This window comes from Agelaius phoeniceus, chromosome 14, assembly GCF_051311805.1.
Source record: "Agelaius phoeniceus isolate bAgePho1 chromosome 14, bAgePho1.hap1, whole genome shotgun sequence".
Taxonomy (NCBI): domain Eukaryota; kingdom Metazoa; phylum Chordata; class Aves; order Passeriformes; family Icteridae; genus Agelaius; species Agelaius phoeniceus.
This window is the reverse complement of record NC_135278.1, coordinates 12,406,444-12,433,930: the sequence shown is the minus strand read 5'-3', so window position 1 is coordinate 12,433,930 and position 27,487 is coordinate 12,406,444. Positions and strand designations below refer to the sequence as shown.

At 40.1% G+C, this 27,487-nt stretch overlaps 1 protein-coding gene across 5 annotated transcripts in view; it reads right to left on the bottom strand.

The window, feature by feature from the left end:
• The window catches only part of IL1RAPL2 (interleukin 1 receptor accessory protein like 2), a 337,388-nt gene that overhangs the window by 158,747 nt on the left and 151,154 nt on the right, over positions 1–27,487 (bottom strand). For 4 of the 5 annotated variants that reach the window (XM_077185966.1, XM_054641407.2, XM_077185965.1 and 1 more), the window contains exon 3: positions 6,502–6,775. The exons of the other annotated variant lie outside the window; for it this stretch is intronic. In XM_077185966.1, the coding sequence (XP_077042081.1) occupies positions 6,502–6,775 (274 nt within the window). The remainder of the gene's footprint in view (positions 1–6,501; positions 6,776–27,487) is intronic. 5 annotated transcript variants of the gene reach the window in all.

The window sequence follows — 27,487 nt, the reverse complement described above, 5'->3', positions numbered from 1 at the left end:
TTTGTACATGGGCAATTGAGCAGGAAAACCAGTGGATCAGTTATTGTCTCACAGGGTATACAAGGAATGAAAGAATCATGAAATGAATGTCCTTACAATGTGAACTGTTTGAGTCCTACAGCTGAGTCCTCCTGGCTGTGCCTTCCCTTAAAGTGGTGGCAAGAAAAGAAAACGTTTTCCTCCAGTATCACTTACCAAATATCACTTTAACTCCCTATGGTTCTGTCATCTTGTACTTTGGGCATGATGGATTTCCTCAGGAAACCCTCCATTTGTCTGTCCATTCAGAGGACACAGACAACATTTCCTACTTATGTGTTGTACTTACAGCTGGCTTCATGGGGATTCCAACAGGAATGATACCTGGGTGAGCACATTGTCACTGTTATTTGGAGAACAGAGAGGAAATAAAAACTCACTGACATGTTGGAGAAGAGATGGCTGGGGAGGGCTGAAACATCTCAGCAGCAGCTCTCCTGCAGGCAAAGTCTGACTCAATGAGGAAGCAGTCTTCCATTCTGCATCTTTGCTCTGCTCTAGGCAAGGTTTGAACCCCACCAGGGAAGGCACTTCAGGAGCAACCAGTGAGCTGAAACATTACTGAGGCATTGCAGCACAGGGAGCTTTGTTATGACAACCTGTAGAGGCTACAAAGTCAGGTCAGTCATTTTAAAAGAATCTAAATCTGGGACTTCACTATTAGGAAAACTGAAGGATTCACAATGTTCTCATTCTTGGCCATGCCACTGCAACAGGGAAGCCACTGGATGCCCTCCAACCACATATCCAAATCCAATATCCAAAGCAACATGGATATTTCTGCTTGAAGCCCTGACTGTTCTTGCTGCTTCTCATCGACAGTAAACATTGTTTTTCAGAGCAACAGAGGATGAATAATTTCTCTTTTAAAGCTTTAGAGGAGGAGGGTGAGTGAGCAGAAATACACATGTCACCAGGGAAGAGAAACAAATCTTTATTTTTCTGCAAAGAATAGATAGAACGGATTTCTCTCAATAAAGACAATGTCATCAAAATGATTTGTAGGAGCACCATCACTTTTTACACAATTTTAGATACAAATGTAGAAGCATTCTGATTCAACTTTCCCCTGCATTTTGATAATGTCAAAACATTATATCTCAGCGATAGAACCTCAAAAAAATTTATTTTATCATGAATCATACTGACTTTATAATGTATCTGCTGTAGCACTGAATTCAAGTATTGAATACTATATCTTGCAGGAATTTTGTTTATACAGAATCAGTCAATTTTATTGTGGGAAATGTCACCCACTTTTAATGTGTGATATTTAATGTTAGTGCCATCCAGAGGTGGAAAGCCTGTGCCATGGTGAATCCACTTGCTCCAAATGTGAGATCTTGCTGCTTCTACGGACATGGCTGGGACTGTACAGGAAAGCTGATCATATACCAACGTGCAAAGCTGAGAGGTAACTATGAGATATGTAATCCATCAGCTACTTAGATGTGCTCCTCCTGGATATTCAATAATTAAAGACACTAACCTACAAGAAAGTATCATATTGAAATCTTTCCAGAGTAAGTCTATGAGGGGAAAAAAGCACTTGCCAGTAACAACTATGGAAGACAATATTCTATGGCTAAACTGGAATTACAGCACTGCATCCAACAGGGTTTGAGATACAAAATCACCTTTGTCATGAGCTGTTGAATGCTGAGGAAAGCCAAAAATTCTGTATTGCCATCAACAAAATGAAGAACTGCATTAAAACACATATTGTAAGAACCACAAGAGATGGCTGCAGAGAAAGCAACCTTACACATGTTCACCTTATGACTTAGTTCAACATTTCTGTTTGGATCCAAAACCACACTTTTTCCATGCTGCTCAGAAGCCAGACTTTCAGCACTAAGAGAAGGTGTGCAGCTTTTCCTGGGCTGATTGGTGCATTCTGCACTCCAGACAGGCACTTATAACAAGCCCCTAAGCCCTGCCTAACATTCTCTGAAGTGAGAGCACACAGGCTGAGCTGCAGATTTTACTGCCAGCCCCTCCAGGCTGTGTAAATCTGATTTTGATTTGCTGGTCATGCGCTCCACAGATATTCAGAAGCCAGAAGGCTTAAAATCTACTACTGCTCTATTTTATTACTGCTCAGAAAGTGGTATCTCAATAGCTCACCAATGGCTCAGCAAAGGCTCAATTCCTCTGTGCATGTCCACAGCAATGCTGCTCTCCATTAAGAACTGTGCATGCAGGGATACAGCAAAGGAAAAAGGACACACAGATTTTCTGACTTGATTTGTCAGCAGCTCTCTGGCATCAAATACTGGTATTAGAGATCTGCAAGCTTATTCCCCCATAGGCATTCAAGACCCTCACTCCCTTGTTATTCTGCATCCTGTACAAAAATCAAGGCTTAGCTTCATTAGTCAGTTTGATGACCACAAATTTTCACCTCCTGCTCCCCTGCACCCTCTTGAGGCTCAGATTTTTCTACCCTTCTGATTCTCATTATGGGAATCAAGTTTATTTCACCAACAGTTAATTATCAGCAAATACCTACTTATGTTTTTTACCCTTACTGTTTTTATTCTTTAAATCCTGACTACAGTACTACAGTTTGGTTTGGAGCTGAGCCTCGTTAGAAGAAGATTTCCATGAGCAGTCCCTAGATGATGGCAAATTTAGGCCAAATTTTGCTCAGATTTCCTCCTCAGCTCATCTTTTCTTTCACCAGGTGAAGATGATCTAAGTTGGCCCAGTTCTTGTTCTGTCTTTAAAAACCGGGCTTTTAACACAGAAAAACAGATGTATCTGTTCAGAGAGCAAAAGCAGACCATGATCTGGCAAAAGACTGTCCTAAATACTCAGAACTTTAGGGCCACCCTATGCATTTAGGTTGAGTGTAATTTCCATGTTTTGGGTTGATGCTTCATCATTTTGAAGCTTATCTCTGAATTCTTCAGTGAAGAAGCTGCAATCCAGAGTGCTGATGTGAGAATCCCAGAACATCAAACCTCCAAAAAAGAAATGCCAACAGCTTTATCTGAAAGTAGCATTGGGGGGTGCTGGAAGATTAATGGCATATCCAGGATATATACTGGAAGGAGACCTCCAGAACACAGCATTTCCACACTGGCCAGTAAAGTCATGATACAAACGTCCCAGCATTTACCTGGGAACTGCAATGAAATACACAGCTAACCATTTCTATGTATGCCTTTTGGATGTAGCAGCAATATCCCTGATTTGACAGAGAAAAAGGATCCAAGAACAAAGATCCATGGAATTCACATGGCTTAACTAACACAGCTGGACTCTGCACTCTTAAAAGTCCTTGTAGAATCAGGACCTTTTCATGTGCTTAACACTGGAGAAAAATATCACACTTCAGTTTGCATCTGAGTGAGTTTAATGCCAAAATGCATTGTGAGAAGGGAGAAGTAGGTTTTAATGCAACAATAAGTTCCTCCTATTATACACACACCCCCACACCTGTCTATGGAATAATGTTTAATTGGTTAATAAGGGAGAGGCAACATTTAAATTATGATATCAAATCTCTTCAATCCAGAGAAGCAACCTCATTTATAAAGACTGATCTAATACTCCTTAATTTTATGCAGTATTACAGGTTTTTTACAAAACAGTCATTATGATTATTGAAATGACAGTTCTGTATAAAAAAGAATTCACTGACACATTTAATTTTTACCCATCTTCAAATCACTGTCATAGCAGCCTATCCTTCACCTTCTCATACCCACCCTTTTCAAGCAGGTTCTGAAAAATTCCTTCACACTGCTTCACTGATAGTCATGCCTCGATCCTATGAGCACATGTGAGAAACCAGAAAATGCAGCTTCCTGAAAAATATTTCTGCCTTTTTTTTTTTAAGAATCAAAAAGAAACATTTCAACGAATAAGAAATTCAGTGAAAAGTTCAGTTGACATTTTCCCCATACAGTTTTTCATCTGTCATCTTGTGTTGACTGAGAAAAAAGTAACAATTTGGGGGAGAGTAAATTAAAGCTCTCACTATTGCCTTCCCAGATCAAGACTGAGTCCATCATTTCAACCCATGAACTTCTGGGACCAGGATCCCTCATCCCACTTGGCCCTAGCACCACATCTAGGCATCTCACCTGCTTGCACCCTTTTGCAAAGACCAGCACAAATAACAGAACACTTTCAAGGTTGGAAGTGGTGACTTGAAGTGGTGGAGCTGGCCACTGGGACATGCAAGTGTGGGACTTCATGCTTCGGACAGGACAGGGAGATGTACCAGAAACTTCACATGTCCCTGGTGAGTGGCTAGAAAGACATCAATTTAGAATTGAATTGCTTCATTTTCTCTTAAAGAACCTGAATGAAAAATTCTCTGTTGAGAAAAAGTTTTGAATTTATCTTGAATCAAAAGCATTTTCCTCCTCAGTTTTTTTCTTTCAGCTAGCAAACCAAAAAGCTCAGCTATGCATGTAATCCTAAAACCGGTGTTGCACACTGATGGAGACAGTCACCTCTTCATTTCCACTGCATCAAGTTCTATCTACCAGTCTCTGCTAATTCAGTCTACAAAAGATGGCATTTGTAACAGAGCTTGTCAATGCTTCTAGAAAATAAAATGATGCTCTAAAATTACTGCTTTAATTTGTGACCTCTTAACCCTCATAAAGCAGGTGAATCTGGTTAATGACTAAAACACAAACATCTGCTTATCCCCTCAAAAAAAAAATGGATTAATAAAGCTGAAATTACACAGTTAATGGTGTGGATAGTCTCCCACAGAAATGTGATCACATTTCAGAACATTACATCTAGCTCAATTTTAATGAAATTAAAATCAATTACTATTGCTACATCCTCTGCTATTTTAAGCCTCCTATGGTTTCATAAACAATAACAGCAAGGATACATTGCCACAATTTTGGAAGAAAAAAATAATTCAGTAAAGGAAGAAATAGAGTCTTTTATGTAACCACTACACATATTATTCTGCACTCTGACATAAATCTGAAAAAGGCAAAAATATCCGTAATTATGTAAAAAAGTTCTAGTCAAAGCAAGGAAACTGCATAACTGACAAGGAAGATCTTGTTGCTGTGTAATGCCTTCCAATAAGCATGTCATATAGTTTTTAGCTGAAAATTAGAAGAAGCCATGAATTATTCAAGAACTTGCCCATTTGTTACCAAAATTACTTTGTCATGTAAATGAGCAGAGTTTTGAAATTTCCCAGAAAAAAAGTATGCCCCAGAATTTGATCCAAGATCAATTCTTTATTTTTCACAGAGGATTTGCATGAGAATGTTTCAGAGTATTAAACTAGTAACTTGATTATCACAACAATCACTTCTTATGAAAAAAGCACAGCTCCCTTGAAACATATAAATCACCATTTTCCTGTAGCATTTCAAAATCAGGGCCTTCACATCACACCCCACCTCTGACAGAGGAGCTGATAAAACTCCAACTCCAAAGGCTGAAACTCAATCCAACTGCTGCATTAGGCAGACATATCCAATATCTAAACTGCACATTGGTGCCCAGTAAAAACCACCACAATCCAGAGCACAGTCTTTGATTTAAGCAGCATTCCTCAGGATCACAATGGTTTGAGGCAGCAAGACTCAGCAGAGATGGACAGAGAGCAAATTCTGGGCTCTGAACAGTGCTGTTATTTGCTGCAACACTTGTTATTTAATTCATGAAATGTGTCTAATTTCAGTATGGAACAGCAGACAAGGATGAAGCAAACTTATCTGAAACTGAATAGTTTAAAACCAAATCATACAAAGTATCTGTAAACTCCTTTTCATTCAAAACTGGATCATGTAAGGAATATTTATTCATTCATTCTTTAAAAGTCCTCCCTTTTTTTTATCTTCTCATTTTAGGCATAGTGATGACATCAACATATACACGATGGAAATCACGAGCTCTAGCACGTGTTTACTTTGAGGCTCATCCAACAGTTCCAAGACACTTCTGAGAAATGCATTTTGGTGTCTTACCAAATGAGGTCTGCTTAAATTTATGATAAATCATAATTGTATACTAAAATAAACATTTCTTCAAAACCAGACAGAACTGTAACTCCCCATGGCCTGATCCCATCAGAATAATTCAAACCGTAACTCTGTAATAACTCAGAGGATTTGAAACAGAACAGTACTTAAAAAAAATACTTCCTGATTTAAGAAGTATCAGGTTCTGAAGGTTTACAGAAAATTAAGAATTTGCATATGTTGTACTTAAAAAAAAGAGGCAATTAAGTGAAAGCACATTAATTATAGCTACTTGACTAGGTAACTATAATTACTTGGGAAACTAATTTTGAGACAAGGCATTATGTGACATATATAATTATGAGAATAAAAAATTAATATGCATTAACTGGATGTATATCTAAATTCTAATGGCTAAAATTAATTTTTAACCAATATCTAATACTCCATACATTATTAACCAATAATCCCCACATTCTGATTTAGACTTTAACACAATACTCACCTCAGAACACATGTGTAGAAACCACTGTCTTGCAGCTCAACCGAGTGAAACCATATGGAATCTTCATCCTTGCTCATTCTAACTTCGGAAAATATAATGGGTTCTTCTAAATCTCCTTTGTTTTTGTACCACATAAGCCTAAGACCTGTGCTTTGGGCCATGCTATAATTAGTTCTGATATAGCTGTAGAAAAGGGCACATTTCACTCGGACTGGTTCACCTGCCAAAGCCATGTATGTCTTGAGATCCACTGACCAGTCAATGCAACCATCAACTGAAAGCAAAACAATAATAAAGAAATATTAGACACAGATACATTTTCCAATATAGTGAAAGGCAGCTTGGGAAATGCAATACACTACATTAAAAGAAATGGCTTTTGGCAAGTGCTGAATTGTTTCAGGGTAATATGAAAAACCTAAAGCAGTTATTGGCAACTAAGGGGTTTCATACACCTTTTTTAATTACATGTAATTTTGAATGTGCAGACATAAATAAAGCACACTGAGCTTGCCCAATTCCACTTCTTTAGAATATCATTACTTTCATCCCCAAAACACTAATTCTTTATTAAATAAACCAAATGTTTTGCAGCTTAACTACTTGCTTCTGTAAACCAGTTTTGAATTCTCCAATTCCTTGTGGAAAGAAAATGTACATTGGCATCTGATGCCAATCTTATCCCTTAAAACTTTTCCATCCACCTCTGTTAGTTATGTTATGCAAAAAATTTCCCAGATAACAGATGTGACATTTATAATTTTTTTCAATGCAGTTCTACATAGTTGGTGTTTTTACCTACAGCCTACTCAAACTGTAGAGGTCTGTATTATACACAACAGGATACAATTACAACATGCTGCCTATGCAATCAAACTTAATACAGGAGTCGTTCAAATAAAAAAGGACCACTTTTGATGTTCTGTTCAGCAAAAACTTTTGAAACAGTTTTCTTAATACTTCACTTTAAAATTAACATACATCAGACAGTTTAATAAAAGACCAGTCTCCCTACAATTTTTTCTCCCATTGCTATTATCTTAGTACAATACAGCCCTAGCACATGCACACATATAAACATATCACATATCAGACCTTTTAATTCAATCTTTTTCATTGCTAGAAAAATTATCAGTGTGAAAATCAGCCAAGAATAAAACCAAAGAAAAATATTTCAAAGGCAGATCATCCAAAGGCAAACACAATACCTAAAATTAATAGAATTCATTAAATATGTAGGGTTTAGAATTTATTGATCATATTAAGCAACAAGTAAATGGAACATTTTTAACCTTACTGCAGCACTTCAAATTCAACCAGGTAACTCTCAAGTTGCCTCTTCTGCATTTACAGTATCAATTCTCAAATTATAATTGCTGGATATCCTCATACACTCTTCATTTCATACACATTGTCAATTGCATTCTGTCATCAAGTGATTTTTTTATCTTACATCCTAAACAAAGGTAATCAGCAAAAATTTCTGTGCATGGAATATCAGGTCTGATCCTACTTTTAGTAACTTTTACAGCCTCTAAATTATGTTTACCAAGTTTTCATGTTTCTCTTTAATCATTCAAAAGTAACTGTGACAAATGGAAGGTTTTAATTTTCCCATCACAGTAAATCAGTTTTAAGTGTACTGTGATCACATGAGCCACGTGTTAAACTTGTTGACATTGATCACTTTAATGCTTTTCTGGTATATAAACTTCCACGTAACATCTTGCTGCAAAACAAACTTGTAAAAAGAAAAACTAACATAAGCTCAGAAGGGAAGGAAAGGCCATTACTCAAAACATTACTCATGACAGTTTTGACAAGTGAAGGGATATCATGGAGCACCTTTACCCCCAGGGTGTTTCCTGGTCCTGCCCCTCACCCCACAGGCAGGCGCAAAAGCAGCAGCTCTTTGTGCCAGCCAAGTTCTTTCTTCATCAAAAAAGCCCCCAAATCAACCCTTCACCTGAACTTATGTACACACTGTTCCAGTTAACTTCAATTTTGATCTTCATTCTCATTTTGCTGACAACATCCTACTGATTTAAATTAAAATTCATTGCTTTTAATGGCTGCTGTTAATGACATCAACTGAAAGGCCAGCAGCAATTTATGGATGTTCCTCTTCCTTGCTGCTTCCACTGCGTCCTTCCTCTAACAGTGCCACACACAATAGGACAAGTCTGGATAATCATTATTTGAAAATCCTGTACTGAAGCATTTGTTCTCAGTGCATCTCCTCCAGGTTTGTAGCATCCTTCACCATGACCAAAGCTGCACATTGTAACTTGAACATGCCCTTGCCAGGACCCTAAGAAACATTGCACTGACCTCTCTTTGTGCTGCTGCTGCTGCACAGACATGGGCAACCTGCAGCACAGCTGGAGAAAGAACCGGGTTCTCCCAGTCTGAAAACCCCATCCAATCCACTTTTATATTAAATCCCTGGTTCTGACATCATGAATTATTTTATATAGGTGACAGGACTTTTACATGAGTGGGTATCATTGTACTCCCCACAGAGCTTCCTCAGAAATCCTCTGTGCTTTTTTTAAGTCCTGCTCTTTAGGCTGCTGTGATTTACAATTGAAGAACAGTGCAGAGCTCACAGCTGCCTTCTCTCAGCAAGGGATGCTGAGCTCTCCAGATGGCTCATCCCTTGTTCTCCAGGACACATAGGTGTTCTCAAAAGTACCTCTCTCTTGTGATTTAGCAAAGTCACAGAAGTCTACATAGGGCCATAAGTTGAAATGAATGTCCAGAATGGAATTTAGATCCAAACTAATCCAGCTGATCTAATTAATTCAGCCAATCTAAATAATTCTGCCACTCTCGTGTGAATCAAATCCTGTCACATCATCTAATGCTTTCAAATCTGTGCTGGTTCAAACAAAGTTAAACCACACCAAAGAATAACTAACAATGAGACACACACGGAAAGGCTGTGGATCAAAGACAACAGTGCCAGGTTTTAATTTATTTTGCAGAGTCACAATTAGTAAGAGTTCTGTAGTTAGGAGCAGACCCAATATGGAAATCCAAATTTGGAAGCTGAAAATACCCTGCTTCCAATGAAATTTCTCCCACATCCACACCAAAAAACTTGTTAAAGCACAGCACAAATGAACACTAAGTAAACCTCCATTCAATCTGCCTCGTCCTCCACTTTCATTTGAAAATTTCTTTTCCCTTCTCATGTGCACTTCTCTACTACTCTAATTTCAGAATTTGAGCTGCAGAAGTATAAGAAGCACAGTGGAATAGATAAAAGGCATTTGAATAGTAATTTACCAGGTCACCAGAGTGGCTAAAAACCCTGCCCAAATGCCCCCAGGGGACAACACAATGGTGGGGCCAGTGCTCTGTTGGCCATTGCCAGCGCTCCAGTGGAGGCGCCGTACACAGCGACCTGAGCCCAGCATAGCACCTGCATCCCAAGGAACAAAAGAAAGGAGAGGAAATTCACACTAGAGACTTTTTTCCCTATTAACAGTATCTGAAAGAAAGAATTTGAGCAGCCCACAGGAAGCTGACCCCACCAGGGAGTGGGGTGGAGGGGGAAGGTGCAGGCAGGCTGCTGCCCATGGCCCTGTCTGCCCCAGCTGCTCCCCTGTGCCAGCTCTCCCTGCAGCAGGCCAGGAGGGGGTAATTACAGAGAGAAGAGCACACAGGGAACAGAGCAACCAGTCATAGTGTTGATGACATCTGCAGAGGGGAGAAGTCTCACAGAATAAGCTAAATCTTAATTATTGAAGAAAGACTAATCAAACAGGAGATGACTTTTTCCCCTAGCTCTTTTTTTCTTGTTAAATACACAGGTAAGAATGTATCCTCTTCTGAAGCTGTAGAGGCTAAAATCTAGGTCAGGCTCCCTGCACTCACATGGAAACTGGAATTTTTCCTCTTGCTGTGCTGTCAGTCACTGGAGCGTGAGCATTGTTAGATTCGTTTGGAGTATTCTCCAAGCTGTCATCACAAATGACTGGAGCTGCTTAGGTGGAGTTCAGCACTCCATTATCCAGAACAAAGTTTGCTGTCATTTTTGTTGGGCTGGCTCTCAATATGTAATATAATCAGGTTGGTGTGAAAAATATTAGCATTAGAGAGACACTTATATAATAAATGTATATACACTATTTCTCTGCTACCATATAATCACCTGGTAAGTGCCTGACTGAAAGCTCATTCAAATTAAATCCTGTCTATTGTTGATGTACTTTAAACACTTCCAAAATTTTTATTTTTATTTTTAATTTGGAACACTAAGAAAATATGGAAAACACTGTCCCATTTTTATCCCAAGTTCCTAAGGAAAGGTGGTTTGCCCACCTATCTGTCAATCTTCCCCATCCCCTTAGCCTACCTTCTACCCCAACTGACTAAATTCAATCCTATTGAATAAACATGGAAGTGCTCTCTCCTGCAAAGGTGCAGAACAGTGTCCCACTGTGTCCTCCACGAGCTGGGAAACACAGCAACAGGGAACCACAGTGCAGCCCCACTGTGCCCATCCCAGTTACCTACCCAGGCTACTGCAACCTGAGCAGAGGTTGAATCGAAAATGAAGGCTACAAAACTATTAAGGAAAATATAGATTGAGTTGGCTGACAATAAGTTACTGTACTTTTATGTTATCAATCACCCAAAGCATGTACTGCATCTTCTTCCTCAACATTTCCTGGCAATTTCCCATTACTCTTATTTTAAATAAATCTACTTGTCTAGGGAGTCTAGATGCTTTTTAACATGAACCATAATAATTTATAAGCAATTATAGAGGAGCGTGTACATCGTCTCTAAGTAATTTGTCTTTCTGATTGCTGTCACATGAATAATTTTTTGCATTGCGCATCTGCCTGTTATAATTTTTATAGGGATCTGTCAGCTACAGCAATTTATATCGTGGCATTGTTAAAGATGTTTGCCTACCTTGTTACCTGAAAATCTCATTTTAAATTGAAATCGTCTACAAATAAATCATTAAAAAAATAATTCACTAGCTAATGTATTAAATTTATGACTCTGCAAAGCAGGCAATGCTTGTGACTGTAGGTACATAGTCAGAAATAAAACCACCATTCCTCTAATACAAGAGTTATATTTTTATGTATATGTTAGCCGTAGGACAGCAGAGTCCAGGAACTGATATCCATCATCCTCAGGGTTTGCAGACACGTACCAATGATAGATGCACTCCATTAAGAATGTCCAAAGAGAGATGCAAATTTTTTAGAGTCTTAAAAGGGAGAAATCAGTTACAGCCTAAGAATTTTTGGCAACTTGGTATTTTCAGATCTTGATTCTGGAGAAAAGGGAACAGGCCCTGCATTTGAGCACACACAGTAAAGCCTTTAGCAGCTTTGGCTAGCTGTGGTTGTCTCGAGGGTCAGGGTGTTGGATCAGCCTCACCACATGTAATTGGTTTTACATCCCTGGATTTTTGACTGCACTGTGCTAATGCTGCTGCAGTGCTTGCAGACCTCTGCCAGCTTCTCATCACAGCCTGGCACTGCCATGTGAGACCTGAACATCAGCAGAGCCCAGTGTGTGTCCCCTGCCTCCTCCCAGAGCCCTTCCCTGCTCCTCACACCATGAGCTGCTGGGGACCTGAGCTGCCTAAAAAAACTGCCAGAAACCACCACACCTTTCTGAGAATTCTTCAAATACTCCAGTGCTCAGAGCCACATTTGCTGGTCAGAGAACACATTCAAGTAACTCTCTCTTTGTGCACTGTTCAAAATCATGGATGTTTCCTCCAAAGCATGGTGAGATCTCTGTGTGTGGAGCTGCTTCATCTTAGCTGACTCACCAAACTGGATGATGAAAGAACACTCTCATAACTGTTAATAAAAATTCTTTCCACTGAGAGACATCTGAGCCAGTATCTCTGCCATGAAAAGCAAGTTACCTGGCTTTACAGGGGAGAAGGAGAAGCCCATGCTGGCAATACTCCAGGGGGGAGTGGAGGGTGGCCTTGTCCAGCAGCAAAGAGCATTTCCAAGAGCAGGCAGGGAGGAAAAAAGGGAGAAATTCAGGAAAAATGTCTGTCACAGCTCTTTTCTGTGAGTTTTACCCTTCTTTGAACCAAGTAGATTCCAGGTTCTGACTCTATGTCCACATATTAAAGTGCATTTTAGAAAAAATTCAAATATTTTTCCCCTGAGGGACACAAAACCAAAAAAATTTATCTGTTGGAGATAAGATCACTTAGAATATAACAAATCTTGAACAAAACCAAGTTTGTCAAGATGGGTGAATGTTGCCATGCTTCTCCTACAACCCTGTCAGTAACTCTTACTAATTCTTCTATGACAGTAACACTTTGTTTCAGCAATAAAGCAAGATTTTTTTTTTTTTTGCTGTAGAAACACAGTATCTAAGAATAGGATCACTCACAGACTTTGTAGTTTCTCTACTCTGATCTCATTTTCTGAATATTTTCCAGCAAGAATTAGACTATTCAAACTTATTTGGTGACATTTTTTGGGACTTTCAAGGCATATAAAAGTACAAATATTCCAAAATTCCTAAGTCAAGTAATGATGAGTGCAAAAAGTCTTCACTAAATTTAGCAACACGCAAATGTTTCTCCAAATCTGGGCCCAAAATAGGAAAAATGCATTTAAACATTCATATACACTACCTATTTTTTTTCCTAAATTTGATCAAAGCTTCAAATTTCTGTCGGATGAACTAAAAGGTTTTTCAGACTTGTGTATGTTTCTTTTTTTTTTTTCCTGACCAGCTTTTCTTATGATCCACAGCATAACAACCCAACTCAAATGTCAAATATTCCAGCCGAACACTCATCATTTCCTTTGAGGTCAAACTCACTGTAAATATATACTGCCAGAGGTTCAAATAACCACAGATTGCTCTGCCCTGAATTACATAAGCATAGGGAGCCAGGAGCATTTTAGCCTTATATTGAAAATGCAAAAGAAAGAACATACTGGTAGATCACCAAAATTCTCAAGGGAGAGAAAAACCCCTGAACAAAGTCTCAGCTTCCAGGGGCGATGGCATATTAATGAGGTCAAGGCTTGAAATTATACTTGAAGACTGAAAATGCTGCAGCAGCATCAGTAGAAGTGACTGGACAGGGGCATTTCATCCTGTAGCACTTGTCAGAGCCAGCTTTTCAGGTGGCACTTTATCACAGGGGCTTTCTGGAACGCTTGCTGATGGAGAGGAGAGCAAATCACAGCTGGCAGGTTAAGATTTTGTTGGAGACAGGGAGGTCTGAGACACATTTTGTGATGGAAAGGAAATCTCTGTTCTCATCACATTCTTTGCTACCTCTTCCAAGTCAGATGTTCCCAGAGACAGATGGAACCTGAAGTGCCCTTCCAAAGCTGTGCTCTTTGCGCTCAGCTGATCGCTCTGCTGAGCACAGAGAAAGAGAGGGGGAGGGCACTAAAGCATCTCTTTAAAATGCAGCATATTCACCCTAAAAATGAGTATTTGGTGACCTTGATCTCCTAATCACTTCAATATCTGGCAGTTTTTTTAAGAGCCTGTGTTGAAATAAACAGTACAGAAATTGGAACTTATAAAAGTGGTTTGGTTTAAAATATTCAGTGTAATGCCTTGATTCTCTGCAGCTGTCACCATGTTAGAAAACAATGTAAAAGGCACCTTGAAAATCAACAGCAGTAGAGCCAGGACATGAACAATAAAGAAATCATACTTCATGGCTTCACCCTTTCATGTATTTTGTAAAGTCCCAGCCATGGGTTCAAGGCATGTGCCCCAGCCTTTTCTGCCTTCTCAGCACCCCCAGCACTGCCTGGCCCCCACTCTTCCCACTCCAGTTCCCCTCCTGCCATGGGGAAGAAGATTTGGAAGAGCTGTAGGAAAGGTCATTGACAAATCTCCTGCCTCTGCCCAGCCTCCCTGTTTGCTCCAAGGCAGTAAAGCCAAGTGAGTGATCTGCAGAAAACAAGATATCCAAATTACAAACTTCTTTCTTCTTTGAGGATCTATTAATACCTACGTCTTCAAAGTCAGCCAGGAAAAAACATGATTAATTTAGCACCAACAAGCCTGGGAACATTATCTTAAGCAAGGAAAGACTATTGCTCTAGATTGAAGTGGCCAGATCAGATACTTGATGTTACATCTGCTTCTTGGGCTGAACAAGTAACAAAACTTTCCTGTTTAAATCCTAAAATTTAAAATCCATAGATGAACAACTCAGACAACCAAAAAGTCAGTGCAAACACTGGTATGAATTCAAAGCCTCTAAACTAGTGTTCATCCAGATCTGAAACCCATCTGAAGATGGGTTTTTTTTTTCTTGTCCACAAAATGTAGTAAACAAAAAAAATTTCCCTTTTCCAAGCCTCAATATGGGGGGAAAAGGTCTTTTTTTTTTTTTACTAACATGTTGCACAGTCCATTTTGCCATTTTTGTTAGCTCTTTGGATTCCTGAGGGAGTTAATGAATGATGGAAAAGCTCAAGGAGAGATTTCCCAGCATCTCTGATACTTCTTTGGTGCACAGAACTAAATTCAGGCAAAGGAGATGGAAAGAAAGAAGAATCAGTATCTAAGGGAGAACAGTAACTGATATCAGTAACAAGTATAACAACAGACTGGAAATATTTCTTTGCATTTATAAATAAAAGTTTTATCCTAACACAATTTCGGGTAAGGAGCAACACACTGAAGACACACTTTATACCTGGAGGTATGAGCATTTAATATTTTAAATGTTGTTGACTACACATGAGCTCTTTAAGGACACTCTCCAAGACACTTTCAATATTCTCCAGTCAACTACATTAACCATGTGAAATTTCACACAGTTCTGTTTTCATGTCTTTAGCACCATGCAAACTTTGGGAACAAAGCTGAATTCACTTCAATAATTGATGAGTCTCTTTTCATTAGTTTCTCTGAATAAAGTTACTGAAGGTAAAGTAAATGAAAACTAGCTCCCAGATCAGGCAGCTGCAGTCTCAAGTAATCACACAATTAGAAAACTATATCCACTGCTTGTTATTCCCAGAAGGGAGTACTAGGAAAGAATTGTGAATAAAGGAATTTAAAATGAAAGAGAATGCATCCCTATTAACTTGGTAGCCCCAGTGGGGTAGAATAACCAGTGTACATACACAAGATTATTTTATCTGGCATCTGTTTTTCAAGTATGTGGACAGTTTGAATTGGATTATCTGCTCTGAGGGCACAGTCCTCTTGAGTTTGGATTAGGTTAGGAAGATGGGCTGGGCTCCCTGTTGAATACACAGGGCTAAATTCATTTCTTTTGCTGTCTGTAGAGGAGAATCCTTGAGAGACACAGGTCTGCTGTAAGAGCTCCTACCACACCTCCCCTGCGGCAGAGGCAGAGTGCTCAACAGGAAAAGAGAGCAAGGAGATATGAAAAGAGTTCACCACCAGAGGAAAGCAGGACTGAGTTATTCCTGGGGATGATCTCTGTGGTGTCTGTGCAAGGTTAAGCAATCATTCACTGGACACCTCAGCAGGGACATTTCTGGTGACTCAAATTCTCCATTTACCATGGCAATTTGTGCCTCACCAATGCTCCTGCCACCATCCCAGGCCTTGGGGCAGAGCCAGATTCCAGACCTCCAGGGCTCTCTTCCAACCCACCTGACCCTATGGTTTTGTCCTACCACCAACACTGCCCTCCACAATCCACAAACACATAGAGGGAGCCTTTCTCACAAATATCTAGATCTGGGTGCACACCTGCACTATTCTACTCATTAGTAGTTTATTTTCTAGCTTACAAAGATGCAATCAATCCATCAGAAGATTACCAAATGTTTTAAAAAATTGGTTTCCCATCATAAACACACTGGGTAGAATGAATGTTTTGGGGCTTGGATATCTGTAAAGTACTGGATGAACACATAGCAATGTTAAAAAAAAAAGAAGAGAGAGAGAATGCCCAATTTTCAATGAGGACATGCACACAAATAGAAGGGAACAAGTCAAGTTCATCTAATTTACTTGCAACAAATAACTAGCTTTGGTCATTTGCTTAGACTCTACACATTTACCTTTGGATATCTAGACACACGTGCCATTTTACAATTGCTGTGCCATTCTTCCTGTTATCTGGCATAGATAATTTCAGCTGCAGTGAGCCAATTACCATTTCCACTTGCATGACAGGAGGGCCTCTGTTTGAAAAGGTTGTGACCCACACTCTAACCTAGGTTGTAATTCCTCCTCTCATTTTAATTCATTATCTGCATGTATGCAGCAGAATTTAAATAGGAAGCTCTCCTGACTGCAGAACACACTAGATTCAATTTCAGTAAAATGAACATTCACAAATCAAAAGAGTATTTGCTTTTATAGGATAGTCACGAATAGAAGTGTTAGTGGGTTATTTGATTAAAATTTCTGTAAGGTATGAATGATGAAATTATTTCAAAATTAGATGTTTTTAAACAGTAAACATTGTTCTTAAGGCTTGTTTCTATTTAGAAGAAACAAACAGGGTTATTCTAATTGCAAGCCATTATAATTACACGTATGAAAGAAAAATGAAGGATGATTGAAAAATTACAAGAGCTACCTGTGCAACAGACCAATCTCTCTAGGTAAAGTGGCAATGCAGTGCTGTGCTCTGGAACACAGAATTGCACATTTGCTTAGGAACACCTTTACATTTACATATCCATTTTCTAAAAGCCGCCAGTAGCAACATCCTACAGCACTGCATCCACTGGCAGCCCCTCACCTTCAATGAGAGCAAGGGTCATGTTGGTGGGACCACATCCACCCCCTTTTCTGGAAAAAGGCCCTGGGGGAGGGCTGCCATCACAGCCTCCCCTGTGGCCAGCAAGTTCCACAAATCCCCACCCACTTCCAGATGAGTTGTGAGCCCTGACTCTGAGGAGGACTGGTCACCAGTACCACCACTCCTCTCAGTCCCCTCTCAAGCTCCCATTCCTGAGACCTTTCTCCTTTCTTGCTCCAGCCCCAGTGATCATCCCCTATTGGGGTAGAGGGGCCATTTTGTCATCAGTGGGACTGCAGCTCCCAATATGGTCCCATTCCTAAGCACTTCATCCTATTTCAAATAATTTTTCAAAGTCTTGACTCAGGAGATTCAGAGCAGAGGCAACACTGACTGAAATCCCACAAAAACTGGCCCTGCTTCAAGCTGACACAAAGCAGTGGCAGTCTTTAAATGAGAACCATCATAAAGCAGACAGAGCCCAAGCCAGCACAGTTTTCATCCTTCTCCTCACACTTCCCTGTAACTTCACGAGCCAGAAACAAAACTGGCAACAGGAAGATTTCATTTATTAGTAAGCAAAAGTAACAAACTGCAAATACTTCATTACTAATACATCATTTGCTCAGAATGGCACAAAACAAACAAGTCTGTGTTTTATTCATGGGCCTCCTGTCATCCTCAATGGCCTTGACTCACTGCAAAACACAAAACATGCAGCTGCTGCCTGCTCCACTGAAAGGGGATGGAAGATGGAGATGTTTGAGCTCCAGGACTGAGGCTGAGCAAAGGTGGGAGCTCAGAATACAGGAGGGGAGCTGGAGAGCTCTTGGCACCTCAGGCCTTTCTTTGGATGTCAACACGTCCTCCAGGTGGGACACTGCCCTGCAGCCCCTAATCCATCAGCACATCATTATTAAATCATCACAGCACAACTGTAACATTCTGAAACTCATCCTAAAAACCTCCACCTGAGCTACTGATAAACCAGAAAAATCACACAATTGGAGCAACAGGTTTAATTAATGTCTCTCCACTGGTTACCCAATACTCAGTGAGCAATGTGGAGACTGCTCATTTGCTCACTCACTCCCAGTTTCTTAACCTAACTCACATTCCATCATTTCCTGTCCCAGCCTTGGGAATTGACTGCCATAACAGCTTGAAGACAACTGATGAATATTTAAAAATTCTTGATAAGGCAAAGCACAGAGATGACTACACCTGGACTGGCCACTGTAAGGATCACCCCAAAGAAAACCACTATATTTTCCACTTAAGAAACCCTCCTTTGAAACATGGAAAATCAGTACTTCAATTCTTAAACAGAAAAAAAACTCACAGTGATTAGGGAAGGCAGGACAGAAATGCAAAGCTGGGTCCCTTCTTTTTCCCCTCCATCTTCTTCATAGAGAGGGGGCTCATTCCCAAGCCTGGCTGAAGCTGCCTCAGTAAGTTTGAAGCTGCAAATGCTCAGTGCCTGGGGGACTCCCATCCCTGCTCAGGGCAGGCTGTCCCCACTCCTCTCGGAGGGCTCCTGCCTCTCCTGTCTGCCTGATCCTGATCAGGTCCCTGATCCTTCCCTCACTGCCCCTGCTAAACCCAAGCAGAATTCAGCAAATAGTGGGGAAGTTGCCCAGTGGGGAAGCTGGAGATGGGAGTGAGGATTAATTATGACACACAGTGTTTTGAGTGGATGCATTCCCAATTAAAAATGCTCTATTTAATTCAACCCAATTTTATTATTGTTTTGACTGCATTGTTTTTGCAGCTCAGAATGACAGATTTTTTAGTTGGGATGACAGAACTGTCATCTGTCCAGCTCTACATCTGAAGGAAGAGGAAAATGACTGTTCCCAGCTGGAGAGGGAAAAGCACACAGGAGGCATGTAACCTCAGGGTAGGGATTTTGGGTACAGACAGGGAAGTGAAGTGAAAGGTGTCTGACAGACTAACACGTGTTACTTGGGCACAAAAAAAAAAGCAGTTTGAATGTGCTCTAATCAAGGTTAAAGCAGAATTTAATGGCAACAAATCATTCTTGTTTTCACAAGATACAGGGTCCAGCCTCAGAGGTGTGGATGGCATCCAGCTCCCACGGAGATCAGTGCACCCCACACAACCTCTGCATCCTGCAGCGCTGGGGGACGACACTGCAGGGAGCACGTCCCCACAGCAAACCCTCTTTGTGAGAGGGGAGGAAGAATAAAACAGAGAGAGGCTCTGTTAGAAGCAGGGATCTGAATCAGAAAGAGAGATGCAGGAGTCATGCAAACTGTGTTAAGGAGACTGCTGATAGAGAGGACTTCTTCAAAGATAAAGACTGTCATATTTCTGTTAAAAATAAGACTATCACAAATGCAATCATATTTTTTCATGTGTCACTTGTGAAATAAATGATATTTCACTGGGAGGTTGACAGTGTAAGAAACGCAATTAGAATGATTTACATATTAAAGACATTATTATGGCTTCATTGTAAATATTTCCATCATGATGACTTTGAACAGAATCTTTGCAAACAGAAATATAAATATCCTCATTCCAGATTTCACATAATCTGAAATCATGCTGTGTCAAATTGTCAATTTTAAGAATTCTCCTAAGCCATTACAAATCCCATTTTAATCTCTCCAAAGACTTGTCTACTTTTACATAATTGAAAATAACCACTGCTTGTAATGTGTTCATTTTGATGTGCAGTGAATAACATGATGCCAGAACCCTTCTAGCCAACCACTATTTTGAAAAACTGTACTAAGCTTTCCATCTCCAGATTCCCTAGGGCTGCATAAACCTTTACAATGCAATTTTTTTTGTTATTGTTTAATGGTAAATATTCCAAAGTATGTCATCAAAATCATAAGAGTTGGATTTTTTTCCTCTTCCCTGGGACTGATTAGTGTGTCTTCAGTAGGAAAGATAAGCAAATACAACCTCATTAACGAGCTAGGAAGTTTAGATAACAAAAAGCACCACTAATAGCCCAATTGCTATTGAACAGCTTCTCTGTTAGAAGAGACAAATCCACTCAGCAGGAATCACAGGCCCTGCACTTCTTTGCTTCTCTTTGCATATATTTAAAACAGTCTTGGCACTCCAGAGAGCAAGGCTAAGATGAGGGATGTGAGGGATGACAGCAGTGCTCCAGCAGAGCCAGACCAACAGACACGCAAACACAGCCATGGACAGAGGGGGCTGGGGTTACAAGAATATAGCACAAGAACAGTGACTTTCAACCTGGTTTTGCAAACTCTAAGTTAATTAGGAGAGCACATCCAAACTTTGTGCTGGGAAAAACATTTACTGCTAAATGACAAGTGTAGACTGTATACTAAATATTATGAATTTTTGGTTCTCTGAATAACTGTTAACCCAACATTATTCTTGTCTACCTTGGGTTTTTAAATGGAATTACATATAGCCTGCAGCTCCAAATCTAAATGAAAAATAGAGCTCCAATTGAACTTAAGGAAAAAAAAAGACAAAAGTTAATGAGATTTAAATTAGTAACAGCCTAAGCCTTCCCTTAAAGAAAATATTATTGATTTTAAAGAGCTACCTAATGAAAAAGAATGGCACTCATTTAAGACTTTGCATGAACTACATTAGCGTTTCATTTGTAATAATAAATAAGGATGTGCTTTACAGTCCAATTAATCAGCAGAATTTATATACATATTTTTATGAGTTAACTACACATTCCCTAAGCCCTTAATCACAGTTTTGGGTGAATTGTTTATGGTAGTAAAGAAATTACAATTTCTAAGGCCCAGACTGTAAAGATAATTAAGTACCAGTTCCCTATAAGAGTTAAACACCTGCATGGTTTCTGGGTTTATAATCTATTCTTCATTTGAAAAATAGAAATGCATAGTGTTTCACTTTATTCTTCATTTAAAAATTATTATATTTTCAGCTTAAGTAACTGATTATTGGAAAAATTCTCCTCCTATGAATGCTCTGCAGCTTTTACACACTATGAACAAAAAAATATTACTGCCAGGAAAGGGAGTACATGGACTCTTTGTAAATTCCCTGAATAGGTAGGAAATTTGTTGAGCTGATGGTTTTCATATATTTTTAATTCAAACAATTTCATACAATCACAAGATACTTCATCATATCAGTACAATTCAGGAATACAACGCTGTGATCCCATGACATTTAAATATGGACTGGTGACCATGAACATTTTCTTCTCTGAGAACTGCTGAGAAAACAGATGAAGTGCAAGGTTGCCCAAGCAAGTTTCAAATGACATTCAAACCCAACTACTTCTACAAAAAGTAAGCATGCCTGGACCCAGTCCAAACAGAATTTCACCTCATAATTAATTAAAGCTCCAGACAAAACCCATAAGAACAACAGGAACATTCAGTTCATTTGCTGAGATACCTGAAAGTGCTAAAACTTTAAATTGCTGAATTCCCTACAGATGCTGAAACCAAGCTCACCTGGGGATCCCCAAGCCCCCTTCCTGGCTCCTCAGCTCCCACCCTGGGAAGTACCTGCTCAGATTCCCAGTTTAAGCCATGGAGCTGCTCAGCAGCAGCTCCCAGGGCTGTCAGTGTGTCACCTGCTCACACACAGACTGCCCTCCATCTGCTGTTAATGACCACAGTGATGTTTAGCTCCTCACCAGCTCTAAAGATGACATTTCTCTCCAATAGCAAACCAGGAACAAAGGTAACTGCAGTTTCTCTATGAAGCAAGCAACAAATGTCTCACATTAAGCTCGTGCATACCAAGATGACAAAGGACATGTAAAGGTGCCCCATATGGTACAACAAATACCAAAATCCCAGCACAGCACTTCTCTTTCAATCCAATTCACAGGGACAGTACTTCCCAGGGGAGATACTGCTTGTCCAAACATGTCTGAATGGTTGGACTTCATCTTTGCTTTGTTAAAGCAAAAGATAGATTTACAAAGAGATGCATTTATTTTTAATAAAGAACATTCACACACATTAATTTCACCTGCCACAAGACTGTGCGTTGAAGAGATTCTTTAAAGAAACTGAATAAAACTTAATCCATCTGTTTCACAGAACTAAGAATTACATCTGCCTCTTTGTGAGCTGATTTACAGATCCCTGGCAGATCTCCTGCCTTACCTTCAACATCCTGCTGTGACCACTTTCCCATGAATGTGGTCACCTTATTCACATTTTCATCACAATTCAGAGCAGCAGCTGATTCGGTATTGGAATCAAATTGGAATCAAATCCTACCATGACCCTCCCTTACCTTTCCCAATCCATAAAGTGGATTGCCTCCCAGAGGCAAGCCAGCTCTCAGACACGTAATCTTTGGGTGGAATTTTGGAAATTGCAACCCAGGTACACTAGGCTGGTATTGTACTTTGTTCTTCCCATTCTTTAATTATGAAGTAAATTAATAAACATGAGAACTATATTTGTGGTATTGCCTAAGGCATGACAAAAACAACTGGAACTGCAGGAGCTGCATCCCTGAATGGATCTTAAGGGAAATAATGAATAGAATCTAATCTATCATTGCTTGTTCCTCTAAAATATGTATTTTAGTAATGTTAACAAAACTCTTTGGAGAACAGAAGCCAGCCCTTCCTTCCCCACACAAATGTGACTGGAGTACATTGCACATTGGTGAGAGGCACCACAGGACCCCTGTGAAGGCTCAGGACAGCAGTGGCGATGGACACAGTGACTCCTGTAACCCCAGCTGGGGTTTAGATCCAAGCCAAAGGGACTAAGAATGACTAATGGACTGAGGGCATCAGCTGGCAGTTGGAACAGTCCTAAACTGAAAAACCTGGGCTAGGTCTGAGGAAAGCAATAAACAGCTGCTACTTACCCTGCTGCCATAGTGATTTTACATCCATGTAAGCCTAACATCTAAAATGTTTCTCTCACTTTTATTTGATTCCACTTTATGCCACATGGTTTCTCTTCTGTTGTTTTACAGCTGATTCAGGGGTTACTTTCTGGTGTGTTATGAACCACAGCTCAAGTACTCCCATTTTAAAGCCTATTTCCCAGAAAACCAGTTTGTACAGAGCAGTTCAGGCTGCTCTGACAATAGGCAGCTGTGTACTTCTTCTTAACATCCTCCTGCTTTTAATTACCCTTGCCCACATTCAATGAAGAAAGTTTACATCATCCCTTCTGACTTTTGAAACTTTCACAAGTAACAGGCTTCCATAAGATTTTTTTCTTTTTTTTTCTCCCTTGTGTCTCCTACAGGTTACCTTTTTTTTGTATTGTTTCAACCCACAGAGTTTAACCAGGTTCACATGCTGTCTGTACAACAGTAAAAACTTCAAGACTTAAAATTTGAAGTTTGATTTCCTCCCCAAGACGAGTGTTTGCTCTGTTTTATACATTCTAGTGGGAATTCCTACAAGTACCTTGACCTTTCCTCTCTGCCAGCAGGAGGACTGCTGCTTTTATTGCAGGGAGACAACAACAAAAAATATCCTTGCTATACAGACCCAAGGTTCCCTGGTGGAGTGATGTACAAGAGAGATTGGGAATTCTTTGGGGATGGAAAGAGTGTTCACAAAGAGGTGACTGAATCATTCAAGCATTTTTTATGCCTGTAACTTTACCAAGTCTCTTTTGAGCTTCGACAAAAGTTTCACAGTCAGATGAGACCAAGTGTTGGGCTCTTTAAGCATCAGCTGCAAATGAAAGAAGTCCTCCTACGAAAAGCATCTGAAAATCATTTCTTTCAGCTTTGCCAAGGCCAGGCATTCCCTGGTCTTGTGTCCACCCAGATGGTGAAGGCTATCTTAGGACAGCCTTCTCAAGGAGACAAAGTCTGCCCACCAGTCAGATTAATATGCTAACACAATCTACTGGCCATTAAAGATGCTTTAATCAACTCTGATTTGTAAGAAAAATTATGTATTACAGACTTTGTCAAAAGAGCTTTGTTAACACTAACACTTGAAAAACAACTATGCTAATATGACATTTCCCATCCACTTGTTCTGTACTTTTATGCCACTTAGCAATGAACTACAGCATTTCCCTCCCAACCTCTAATATTTGGCCATGGGAGTATGTGGGAGGTCACTTTTTAAATTATTTTTACTGTGCTAATATACTGTCATTTTTGACTTACTTAAAATACACTTACACTTTAAACCTGACTAAATGTGCTGTGTGACAAATAATATTATTGGCTTACTAAAATGGTTATCACTAAAAATGGGTTATGACTAAAATGGTTATTATAGTAGTAAACTAATACCCTGGAAAAACCATTTGGTCTTTGGCAAGACCATTCCTACATGTGCCATTTCTCCATGTTTCACACAAAATATGCCCTGGCAGTCACTTGAGCACACAGAGCAGCTGTTAATTCTCAGCTCAGAAACCTAAATGAAGCTGAAAAGGGAAGTCTTAGGGAACTCTGGCACTTAAAAAATAGTATCTTGCTGTGACACTGGAACCACATATACAAAGGGGAAAAAATGGCCATCCTTTCCTAAATAGCATTTTTAAAAAGCACAAGAGTTTTCAAAAAGCATCAATTCTGCAATTCAAGTGTGCAAACTGGTACTTGCACAGCCACTGAGGTTCAGCACACAACACTTGGTCATCTGCTCTGTGTGATTGTAATGAACATTCCCCACTTGGTGTGATGAATAAAAATCACAGGCCATGCCAAGGTGTTTATCTAACTTGGACCTGGTGACTCCCAGCTGAGCACTGTGCACGGCTGGCCGTGCGGGGCAGCACTGACCCATGAGCAGACAGTGGTTACACAGCCCCTGCTCACAGAAGCAGAGAAAAGCCCACAGGGACTGTGCTCACTCACCTCCCATGGCCAACATGGTCCTTCTGCATGCTCTGATCAATATTTAAATGATGGTGACAGCATTAAGAGGCCTTTCCCCATGCACTGATATGGTGCCTCCAGCCATCCCATCTAGCCAAGGTCTAAAGGAAAAAGAAAAGATGAGCCTTGCACTGTATCTTGAAGGTCAGTAGGTTCAGGCATGTTTGAAAGTTTATCTAAGGCTTTCTGGCAGGTCATCTCCCTATTTCCTGATGTGGAAACAATTTTATTTAATACTTCATTGAAATAACAGACCATTGCATAATACCCCTGACAACAGTCTTCAGTGCAAACCTGCCACCTCAAACAGGTAAAGCTCCAGTGCAGCATAATTAACAGAATGTGAGTTAACAGCTCTGTAACATCCACCTGAAGCAGAGACACCCGTCCTTTCCCTTTCCACATCAATGCTGAAGCAAAGAAGCTGGACACTGCATGGAGGTGCTGGCTGCTGCCTGGCTGTGACCAGCCTGTGGCCACTCAAACCTGTGGCATCCCCCAGAAAGCCTCAGCAGGTCACTCCAGACATGCTTTGGCTCACTCCCACTCATGCTGCTTCAGCCCTTGTTACTTAAAAGGTGCAGCTCATTACTGATGACACTGCTAATGCAGTTTCCACCGTGAGGTTCAATTTGGCTTTTCCAGGAGCAGAGCTGGGAAATTGTGCTCTGAGAAAACATTACCCCAGCTGCTCCAAGACACCACAGCTCTGAGGCTTCCCCAGGAACTGCAGTGGGCGTAAAATGCCTTTCCCCTCTCAACACACAGTAAAAGGCAGCACCAAACACATATTGCTCTGCCCATCATGCAACTGCTGCTGCAGGAAGACCACACCTCCTGCATCCCTTCAGCCTGTGACAGCTTGCAGGCAAAGGAAAAGGAGTATCCCAATCTGGTTTTTAAAACATGAACATATCAGGATATTCCTCACTCCTAACTCTGATTTTCTTGCTGGTCCTCACTTACTGTCCTCTAAGACACTTCAGGATACAGCAGGTGATGCACTGTTCATTCACCTTTTAGAAGAAGGGGCAGGAAAAGGAGAGAGAACAGAAATGGAAAATATTTCCCAAAGTTTTGTTCATGAAATCAAACCATAAACTCAAAACAAAAATAAAAATAAGGAAATAAAAAAAAGACCATGCTTCATTCAAATTTCCTTGCCTGAACTTCACCTTGAACAAAGCCCTTGGTGAAAGCCCACTGTGTGAGGTGACTTGGAGCATTCAATGTCAAGCTGCTGAAGACTTCAGAACATTCCTCTCTGAGATGCCAAGAGGAGCAGCAGGTAGAGAACAGCATGAGTCACTGCAGCTGTCCCAGGACACCAACCCTGAGCCAGCTGCACTTCTCTCCAGCAAAATCACTGGCACTGGGCTACAAAGTAAATGGCAAAGCCAAGGAATTGCTAAAAAGCAGCAGGGAGGAGACCTCAGAAAAACTCAGATTAAAGACAACTTCTCTTTTAAAGATTACTTTGAATTATGGCAGATGCAAAAATTTGTGGATGACTCTAAGTTCGTTTCTCTGAGAATGGTGACTCACCAGGCCACTGCCCTTCAGATACCAGACAGACAAAACACCATTAACTGAGGGTATTCTCTACCACATTTACATTTTAACTCTGTCTATCAAATAGAAATGGAAACTAGATTTTTCCATCAAAGTATTCAGAGTACTTTTCTTATTCCAGGCCAGCAGAACAAACATATGAGGAGGTGCTTTAGGTTTGTATATCCTAACTATGACTTTCCAGATACTGCACTGATTCCAGCAGTAATATTGTTCACACTTCCCTGTCACAACAAAAAACCCTACCTGCATTATCTGAGTGCAGACACTCACAGGAGAGAGCATTAAGCAGATTTTCACAAGGTAACACAGATTCAAACAGATGGACAGCCCTTGGTTTTTAAGCTGTACCATTCCATGGGGTTTCCTTTAGCCAATTTGATCACCTCAGAGGAAAGGAAGCTTTACACCTGATGCATCTGTGCTGAAAGACCCCCTGCCTTCAAAACGACTTTTCTGAGTGTTATTGGAAACAACAACATTAAGATAATGACAAGACTGGCAGTGAGAAACTCACGGGGGATGCAAAATAAATGAAATCAATTAGTATTATAAATACAGGCTGAGTTTCACATGTCTTACATGTCGATTACTCATATGAACTTCTGAGACTTTATTATTAACAGATTTGTTTTTGCAAAAGCTATAAAAATGAACAGAAAAACCCAACAGTGCTATTTTAAACTTGTACCACCACACTGCAGTTTACATACCTGCAAATAAAATAAAAGAATGTTTTTATGAGCCATAAAATGGCTCTGCTAGTACCAAGAGGCATGTACTGAAACAAAAATTTTGAACAAGCCTGCATCAGGCAAGCCTTATTTTGATTTTCCCAATTAAACAAAGGACAATTAGCAC